At 45.8% G+C, this 10579-nt stretch overlaps 1 protein-coding gene across 1 annotated transcript in view; it reads left to right on the top strand.

Moving 5' to 3' along the window:
• Nucleotides 1-5261: 5261 nt before the first annotated feature.
• LOC114696362 (junctophilin-1) overlaps nt 5262-10579 on the top strand; it is a 63198-nt gene continuing 57880 nt past the window's right edge. The window contains exon 1 of the mRNA XM_028874034.2: nt 5262-5891. Coding sequence (XP_028729867.1) covers nt 5513-5891 — 379 coding nt within the window. The 5' untranslated portion in view covers nt 5262-5512. The remainder of the gene's footprint in view (nt 5892-10579) is intronic.

Here is a 10579-nt window from a genome sequence, read left to right as displayed (position 1 = left end):
ATGTTAAAGGTTGGAACACAGCAACTAGCCAAAAACCAGGGAGGTTAGAAAAGGATGGGAGTGAAACAGGGAATGAGTTGGCTGAAGGGGTGGGAGAGGAAAGGGTCGAGGCACAAGGAGGGTGGGATCTACAGAAGCCGAGGAGATGAGTTCTTACAGCCATGTTTGTAGCTGTCACTAGAGGACTAAAGACACGGCATCTCATCTATGAAACGACTGCTAGCTAGTTACACTTCAATAGACTAACGAGGTCACAACTGAAATCAAGTGATACAAGAATCACAGATGGGCAGATAAACACTGAACTGTGACACACTCCAAGAAAGTCGGAAGTTTTGAGAAAAGACACAGAGGACTTGAAGAGGAAAAATCCAAGATATGGAGGGGACCAGAGAAACGTCTTCTGGCTAAGAGGAAGAAGCTAGAGCAAATGGAGAGGAGAAAGGACATCGGCCGATGTCTTGGAGAAGGAAAAGAATCACTTTTCTGTGTCTAGGCGGTGTATGGGGAGTCAGTTAGGCCCCCAAAGGGGGATAATGAGATCCTGCCCCTTCTTTCTTTGCTTCTCAGCTTCCCATGATATCGCAGGTTTCCCTCTCCTATCATGTACTTCCTCACCACAGGCACACAGGCAAGAGGGGCCAAGCAAGCACAGACCAAAACTAACAGAAAGCTAACACAGGTGCTAAGACCTAGAGACGAGTCACCCTTTTCCTTTGTAAAGGAAAAGGCAGGTCCTCTGTTTAACTGGAGAAGGCTGTGGCTGACAGGGGCTGGAGGTCAGTGACAAACATCTGGAGCTGGCCAGGAATGTATCTGCCACCAGGCACAGGGTTTCTGCATAAGGCTCACAGTCACAATATACGGTGGCAATAATTAAGTTTTGTGACTGTGTCTACAAGGGGCTTCCAAGAACAAGGGATAAAAAATGGAGCTCAGGATTAAGAATGGACGGACAGACGTACCAGGAGCCACTGTGAAAAGGTAACTGAGTGCCAGGGACAGTGAGGCAGAAAGGATTACAAAGGCTTCTAGGCAGACAGGACTGAAGGAGGGGGGACTTGGATAAGAGTCCCTGGTTTCTTAAGGAATAGTGGGAAAGATAAAGGAATGTTGTCTCGGAGGGAAACTGTCATGTTCCCGTTACCAGAACTGGCCTACATCTAGGTCAACGTTGGGTCTAAGGCTGTGTCTGAAGATGTGCACTCTTAAGATGAAGGTCACAATGCTGTCAAATGTGAAAGCCACCCAGAGGCCAGGGCGCTGTTGTGTGGGATGATGACGAGGGATAGCACACAGGTGATGAGGAGCGGAACTGCCGGCCGTCTTCTGAGAGCACGGAGCAGTGACTACAGATGCTGACAGGAGTGGACCTCTGAAGTCAAAAGGAAGCACTACTCAAGGGAGAAAAAAAAAATACTGTCAGGTTTTTTTTTGCCCCTATTACTCAACTGCCTGCTAATCTCCTGCTGTATGTTTTTGGTTTTGTTTGCAATGCAGGAGATTGAACCCAGAGGCTCCTGTATGCTAGGCAAGCAGCCTGCCCATGAGCTACCTCAGCTGTGGTGTATCTGCATGATTTGAGGATCATCCTCTCCTACAGGAGCACATCCTTCCACAACCAGCTCCTCTAATTCACTCATCTTTAATTTGTCCTTCAAATTCCAGATAGTAGCACCATAAATCATTTAGCCAAACAAAAAATAAAAATCATCTCTACCATCCACCCTTACTTCACATCCAAGCTGTTTCCTCCTCCCACTGAGGGCTCTCGATGTGCTCTCCAATAAAAACCAGTAATAAAAGACAACCTGAAGCCACAGTGCTGGCACAAGCCTGTAATCCACAAACTTGGGGTGGGGGTAGGGGGTGTAGAGCAGGAGAATCGAATGTTCCAGGCCAAAACAGCAATACCTTCTTTCAAAAAAATAATAAAAAGGGGCTGGGGATATATTCAGTGGTAGAGTGCTTGCCTAGCATACCTCAAGCCCTGGGTTCAATCCCACTATAGAAAAAAATAAGATCCGAAAAGCCTTAGCACAAGATCTGGTATGCAGTAATTACCCTAAAAAAATCTAAAGATCATTAACTTTGGAATTCTTCTGATTTCATGCTGTTTGGAAGCTTATATTTCCTAATTCTTTTTATTTATTAAGCACAATTTAAATTTTTAGGAACACTTATTACAAATAAATCATTTGGATTGCTTGACTTATAAATCAAGCTAACATTCACTTAGAATTACATAAGTCATTTTAATTCTATATACTTCTTTATACACTTTAATTCACATTCCTTAAACAATAAACACCCATACTTTAACCCTTTTGTCATCTGTAAACTTTTTATTAAAATTCTCAATAATTCTAATGAAATCAAATCACTAAGTAAAAAGTAACTGCATTATTGAAGTCTAAACAAAACATCCTTACCAACATTAGGAACTGGACATGCACCAAAGCAGCTTACGGTTTGTTATATGTAATTTTTAGAAGAGAAACTTGTACCGGCTGGGCTTTGTGCACCAAGGAAAAGTGGCCGCTAAGAGTGGTAGCTGCTGGCCCTGGGCTTCACGGACCTCCCCCATCCCACCTGTCACACCAACATTCGCATTCTCTTCTTACTAATCCGCTCTTAAAGCTAAATTCAACTCCCCCTTATCCAGGGCAAAGGTTCAGAGAGAGGGAACATAAGGACATTAGGAACCCTGACTCTGAAACTGCAGCAGCAGTATCCCCTGCGAGGAAACGCTTGCTCTGTACCCCCTCCCCTCCCTCCATGTCCTCCCAGGGCCATCCAACCCCCCAACACTTTCTCTACACAACTGTGTGAGGCGGACACACTTCTCTGTGGTGCAAGCAGGAAAATGGAAACATGGCTTATGCACTTAGTTGGTGGAAAACCTGTTTGGAAGACAGTAAAAGTTCGATACTAACTTTCTTCCACGAGAATCAGTGGCAGTTAGGTTAGGAGTAAGTTTCATTGAAATTTAACAGCTCATATCTAGTCCAAGGGTCTCCTTTTTACTTAAGGTTCTTTGTAAGGAAGGTGAGCTACAAGAACAGATTAAGAAGTAAACAGCAGTGTCTGTGTGGATTTACCATTATTTTTCCCTGCACCAGGAATGACTACATAGTTACAGCAGAAGCCAGAAAATTGTGATGTCCAGGACACTCCATGAGTCTTCATTTTTGAGAATTGGGGGAAAAAATACTTCAAGAAAAAAAAAATAAATAAAAAGCTCGCAAAGAACACATGGATCCTAACACATAGAGGCAGGTCCTAAACCAAAACCCAACAAAACCCAAAACATAAATGCTTACTCGGGGAAGAAAGCCCACTGAAAGACCAAGAAAAGAAGGATCAGTTCGAGCAACCCTACCTCCTTTCCTACCAAACTGAACCTCAGGACAGGTGGGGCTCGGTCGCTCTATGTGAGGCCCTATTCTGGTTTCTCACACTAGAGAAGGGGAGTTGTAGCCCAGATGCAAAGCCCTGGGTCCTCATTTTCCCAGTGGCCTAAATCAATCCCCAGGCCAGGACAAGATGCTGAGCAAGATGCCTAATTATTTCAGGCCACCAGGGTAAGCTCTATTCCTGGCATCTGCAGGCGGCACCATGGAGGAGGGGTTCTAATTCTCTTTGGTGATTTGGCTCCGGTGTAAACAGAGATTTTTTTTTTTTTCTGTTGGTCTTTCAGACAGATGGGCAGGAGAGGCCAGCCCCGATGCTGAGAGAGATAATTCTCTTCAGGAAGGGCTCATTTTTTCCCTTGCCTTCCTTTTGACACCTTCCCTTGCATTTTGATCTGATCATCAGCTACCTAGTGAGAGTCCTATGTGTTCACCTGGTCAGGCAGCGGCCTCTCAGCCTGAGAACAGCAGAAATGTTCAGCAGAGCTATTTCTCTGAGAGGCCATCTGAGACACACACACACACACACACACACACACACACACACACACACACACACCCTGCTTGTGACCAGAGAAGACATCCCTCACTGACACTGTAAAGGTGAGGGGGGACCAGTGCGACTCCAAGGAGAGGCTTTACTAAGGGAGTCAATTGTCCCGTTGCTAATTCTTGAATTCTTCACCGGGTACTACCATCACTATATACCAGGTCATTACCTAACACAGTGAAGGGCAGTCCTGGTACTTGCATTCAGACAATGTTGAAAGGGGTTGAAAGGTCTAGAGGTTTCTGAAGTGAGTTCAACAAGGCAGGGGTGCCGCAGGGGAGTGGACCAGTTGTCACCTGCCCCAGGTTCAGTGGGTCACAGCTTCCTGTACCTTTAGAGGGGTGTTTTACTTACCATATTCCTCTTTGAAAACGTCTGTTTACTTTCTTAAACCGTGGGCTCCAGTGGAGAGGTCCCATGGATACATTTCAGGCACTCCAACAATACACACAGACTGAGCCTGTTTGGGTACACAGCTCCAGGCTGAAGAATTTCTGAAGTTGAGAACAGCTGAGGGAACAACGGGCTGGAATGTAAAAGGCAATGAAATGCCCTATGCTCCTGCAAAGCCAGATATAAAATCCATCATCGTTACAAATAAAAACTAACCAACTCACACCATGCTTTTTTCAAACTGCATTGCTCACTCTCAGAATCTTCATTAAAGAAATGCAAACACATGTGCCCTGGGATGGGTAGGTGTAAAAGAACATTCTGCACAATTATATCTAGGCTGCCACAGATTTATCACATGCAGACATATATTTGGAGCATATTAATTCATGCTGACAGCTGCGCATGGCAAATCCAACAGTGCCCAAGTTGGAATGCTGGAGAGAAGAAAAAAAAAAATGCAACTACAAACCCCATGCAGACACACACACATACGAGTTTTCCCCTCATCATACACGTGGCCTCACTTACAGAGATTTCACGCAATTGAAAAGCCCCAAACACGGGAGGTTCCCGCAGCCCACAGCTTGCCCCCCAACACCGGCAGCCGCGCGCTTTCATCCGCACAGGCTGGACGGTCGCAGGTCCCAGAGTACACTCGCCCTCCCACCCCTGTCCCACCCCTGTCCCACCCCGCCGACACACGTGCGTCCAGAGCTCGCGCGCCCGCCAGCCGGCGGGGAAGCGCGGCTCCGGTGGGGCTGGGGGCAGGGCCCGGCGGGCGGGCGCGTCGTGGGGCCGGGCCTCGGCGCCCAGGGAGGGGACGAGGGGCGGGCGCGGGGCGGCGCCCGGCTCACGTGGGCGGGCGGGAGCAGCTGAAGGTCCGCTCGGGAGCCTGGGCTGTCCTCTCGCGCGCGGCGCTGGCCGGGGCGGCGGCGGCGGAGGAGGAGGAGGCGGCGAGAGGCGGCGGTGGCGGCGGCGAAAGAGGAGGGGAGGACGGGGGCGGCGTCGGACTGGAGCCGATCGGCGGTGCGAGCTGCCCGGGGCGCAGTCGTGAGCTCGCCCGCCGGGCCCCCACCCCTAAGCTACACCCTGCCGTGCCCAGCTCTGCCCGCGTCCGTGCCCCCGCGGGGAGCGCGCCGGGGCTGCCCCCCGAATGACGGGCGGAAGGTTCGACTTCGACGATGGCGGCACCTACTGCGGCGGCTGGGAGGAGGGCAAGGCGCACGGGCATGGCATCTGCACGGGGCCCAAGGGCCAGGGCGAGTACTCTGGCTCCTGGTCGCACGGCTTCGAGGTGGTCGGAGGCTACACCTGGCCCAGCGGCAACACCTACCAGGGCTACTGGGCGCAGGGCAAGCGGCACGGGCTGGGGGTGGAGACGAAGGGCAAGTGGATGTACCGGGGGGAGTGGTCACATGGTTTCAAGGGGCGCTACGGGGTCCGGCAGAGCCTGTGCACCCCCGCCCGCTACGAGGGTACCTGGAGTAACGGGCTGCAGGACGGGTACGGCGTGGAGACCTACGGGGACGGAGGTGAGCGACGTCGCGGGCGGCTCCGCGGGCTGGCGCGGTGGACTCTCCCGGGCTGCGGGGACGTGGGGAGGACGCGAGGCGCATGTGTCCGGAAACCCGCCAAAACACCTGGGGAGGTTCCCACCCCTCCCACCCCCATCCCCCGGGAAGAGTGCGTGGGTACCCGACTGGGGCTCGAGGGTCTGCTCCGACCCGGTTCCCCGGGCGAGCGGGGTGTCCGCACCCGGAGAGTTAGGCGTGCTTGTACCTGGCGGGGGCCAGCGCCGCGCTGCCACCGGGAGGGTTGGGCAGGAGAGAGGACGCTGTCACTTGAGCCCGTCACATTACGTTCCTGATCCCTCCCTCTCCGGGCCGGGTTTGAAATCGCCACTCCGGTGGAGTTAGACGGACGCCTTGGGCTGCGCGGCTGCCGGTCGGTGCTGACCGCCCCGCGGTTTGGTTTCACGTGGAGTCTCGTATTTCGCTTCTGGTCCTCTTGTTAGCCTAAAGATAGAAGCCAGAACCCCTTAAGTAGGATATTGGGGAGTTGGACCTTATTGAGGGTGTATTTTGAAGCGTCCTAGTTATGGGCACCGGAGAGACCACCCGGAGCAGGTGAAATTCCTAATTTTCTCCTTAAGTTTCACTTGGCTCCTTAAAGTACTTTGAATCAGCAGAACTGTAATCTTTGCTGTCCTGGAGATCTTTGGGCAAATCGCTGGGAAAATACTTTAGGAAAAAGCGATGGAGTTGCCATTAAAAAAGAAAAAAGTTAAAAAGAATGTAGAGAATGCTATATCCCTGCTATACACTGAAGGGCGTGGCCTAGACGTACCTGGATGCGATTTAACAGCGTTTGCCATATAATCTGTATACATTATAGGACAGGATTCATTTTTCTCCCCAGGAAGAGCATACATTAGTGAAACAGGTGTCGAAACTTGATTAATTTCTTTGAAAACAAAGCCGAGGGAGACGAATGGCTTATGCTTTGGCAAAGTACATTTTCTGATAATAAACGTAATCATATTTAATTGAAAAGGATTGCAGGAGGCTATGTCACCTTTGGAATTAAGCCGCTTCGGAGTTGGAGGATATTAAAGGGATCCAATTAAAAGTTTCTCCAGCCCACTGCAATCCCGTTATGTGATTGCTTACATAAAAGCTTATACAATTTGTACACTTCACTTGCTCAGAACACTTGGGCCGTGTTTCAAATGCAAAACAGCAGAATGGTAGGATTTGTTTTTTAAAAAAAGACATCATTTTACCCTACAATATAAATAAAGGCTATGGTTCTCGTGGATTAAAGGGGGGGGGGACCTTAATACTTTTCTATAGGCCGAGCCCTGAGTGCCATGGTAGTTAACAGGGAGCCTTAAATGTTCAGAACCAGCAGAAAATACCTCAGTTGACAGCCTTATGAATGTTTGTCTGTAACTGGATTTTATTTTAAGCCCTAGCTCTGATATAACACAATACTGTGCTCAACAATGGAAAATGTGTTGTTTTTTAATGTGAACCTGTATAGCCCTCATTTTAAAGATTATTAATTACAATGTAGGCTTCTTTTTAAAAGTTAAAACTCATTAGATGAAACCTGGTGATTTAGAGTATTCGTAATGCCTAGTAATCAAAAAGTACAGAGCCCAGTAAAAGCGGTCTGTGTGCCTGTGTTGTTTATAGAAGGCCAAATACACCTCCAATGACTATTAATAATCTGCCTTCTGTTTAGACCAACTTTGAAAGTTTAAAAAGACAAAATTTGGCATCATGATAACACTGGGTTTCTTTTTCTACCAAACCGAAACAACAAAAACTGGTGTGCTGTAATCAGAAAAAAAAATTAAACATGCAGATCACTTTTAAATGCCGACTGTGTCCTAGTCAATTACCTGGTTTTTCTTGTGTCACTACATTTTATTAGAAAGTCCATAATTTTAATAATTGGCCTAAACGGGGCTATATTGCTACAATTTAATTCATACAGAGGTTTCAGCCCAACTGGGAGTATCAGCTTCTATATTTCCAGGAGTTAACTTAATTCTGCCTCCATCCCCATGTATTTCTCGTGACAGAGAAGGAAGTCGTAATTCCATGTGAGAAGTATCACTTTATTTCACTAGAGACTTCTGTGTAAAGTGTTGCTGAAATAAAAACTTCCTAAATATTAGGAACTAAATGCATCATATTCATGAAATCCAAGTCTAGATTCTCAGATTCTTTTGTAAAAATTCTGATATGCTATACTTTTTCTAACCTGCTATAGAACTATGGGAGATATCTAAAAAGACTATATTTATGCATTTGAGGTCACTTGTAGCCCCGTCTAGCTTCATGCTGAGGATGACCTTGAACTATAAGCATTCTTCCTCTACCTCTCCAGGACCAGGTGGGGATGGAATCCAGGCTTCAGTCATGCCCAACAAACACACTACCAACAGAACTACATCTTCAACCTCACCCATGTGTTTTTATTTTCCTTTTTTAAATATAATTATTGTTGCATATAGCCTTTCAAAGCATATACTGGAGTTTGGCACACAGCAGCCCAAGTTTGACTAAAATTCATTCCAATCTGGATGCCATTTATTACAATATTGTGCAGTTAAGATGGACAGATCTTTCAAAATCAGCTCCCAAGTGAACGCAACTTAAAACAAAACCTGAAAAAATATCATTTGTTTTCATGTTAAATATGCACTGGAATTTAGGGATGGAGATTAGTAAATCACAGCTCCTTTTGAACAAAAGAACTTAGAGACCACCTGCTTCATAAGGAAATAGGTTCTGCTTTCCAGGTTCATTGACTACACCAAACCTCTTTAAAAACTTCAGATCAGCTACTTAGAATCTGAACAAACTGGTTTCTAGTGGTGCGGTGGATGTCCTGGAGGAATTCTCTCCCATACTGTGATATTATAGCTACACAGAAGGGAAGGTGACTGATACCTTTGTTCCCGGCCCCTGCCCTATTTGATAGTTCCAAAGCTATTTAAACTTTCTCATTATTGCTGTTCTTTAAACAGCCTGAATTTGGAAGCAGACCCTTGGAAAGTCTAAATACTGGTTTATGTTGGAGCTGTCATTTGGAGGGAAGTGGCCATTAGTTTTCCATCGGTGTTGAGGATCTACAAAGATGGAATGATTGTGTTTTAAAAACATAAATACTTACACCACATAGCATCTTTACAAATCATTTTAGCAGACTTATTCTGTAGAAAAGTTAGAATGATATAGAATATTGGCATTTTAACAGAGGAAATGTTAAATACGGTAGTTTGTTTTAGTGTGTGTATAAAGCTGTATAACTTTCATTCTACTATTTAGATTTTATCTAGGAAAAGTCAAAGTTGAAAGTTTCTAATAATTCATTGTCTTTTCCTGTGGGGGCAGCAGTGTTTGGAGATAGCTCTTATTCAGTAGGAAGCTCTTTATCATGGGGGGGTGGGCACCAACCTTTTTTAGACAGGGTCCAGCTGTGTAGCCCAGACTGACCTGGAACACATGAACCTCCTGCCTCAGCCTTCCAAGCACTGGCACTGCCAGCGTGTGTTCCCATACCCCGCTTCTGAAGTGGTTGTATATAACAGTCTTACCCTGTTTTGAGAGCTGTGCCCCAACTCCCTCAGAAGTTCATAGGCATGAAGTTCAGACTTCACGTCTACTTAAACTATGACAGTCTTAGTACCAGACCCCTGAGTATCTCATTGTTGCCCTGCTGTTGAAGGTTTATATGATGTAAATATGTCAGCATGAGAAGAAAGAAAAGATGGTCTTGAAATCGGTCCTAACCTTTGACTGGGGAACAGTTCCTATTTACACAGTGATACAAAACCACCAGCTCGGACAAGCGTGGTAACATGCCCTGCGCTTGTAATCCCTGCATTTAGGAGGCCAAGGCAGGAGAATTGAGAGTTCTAGGCCAACTTCAACTACATACTAAGACACATCGTAAGAAATAACAGTACCCCAAATGAAATTATCACTTGTTGCATTAAAAAAAATAAATGTATCCCAATCACTGGAAAACTGCAAGGTTATGTAAAATACAAAGTATAATCAGAAACAGAACAAGATCAACACAGACTATAATCATGATTTATTTTCTGTGACATTGGGAATTATGAATAACACCAAAGTAATTACATTTAAAATTTCTTCCAGATAGCTGTTCTGGGGTCATACTAAGGATGCAAAATTTGCCTTTAATTAAAGGAAATGGCCTTGACTTTGAAAATTCTAAGCTCCTTAATTTACCCTTCATTTCCTCCAAAGAGTATTTAAAAACCCCTACCAGGTTATTTTTTAAACTTATCTTTGGTTATTAAATAGAAAAACTCATTGAAAATATTTTTACAGCTTATTCCTTTTTGTATTTATATTCCTATTATGCTATATGTATTTATATTCTTATTACACTTTTTAAAATATAATACTCATTGAAAAAGTGGTCTGGATCAATAAAATTTTAATGGACACTGTCAAGTATTCCTCAAAGATTCTTTAAAAGTTTCTTTCATCCCATCAGTGCTTTCAAGCTCTGTAAACATAGTCTCCAGACAGCCAGAGACCACATGACACATTAGCCATGAATGAGTTTGAAACATTTGCCTTCCTTTGAGAATCAGTTCTTGCCCTCAGGTATTTGCAGTATGTGGTGAGACTGTCAATGCTTCGGCAGAGACTAGGGAGATCCATACAGAGAA

This window comes from Peromyscus leucopus, chromosome 2, assembly GCF_004664715.2.
Source record: "Peromyscus leucopus breed LL Stock chromosome 2, UCI_PerLeu_2.1, whole genome shotgun sequence".
In the NCBI taxonomy this organism is placed as follows: domain Eukaryota; kingdom Metazoa; phylum Chordata; class Mammalia; order Rodentia; family Cricetidae; genus Peromyscus; species Peromyscus leucopus.
Note: the sequence above shows the minus strand (reverse complement) of the source record. Positions and strands in the feature narration are given on the sequence as shown.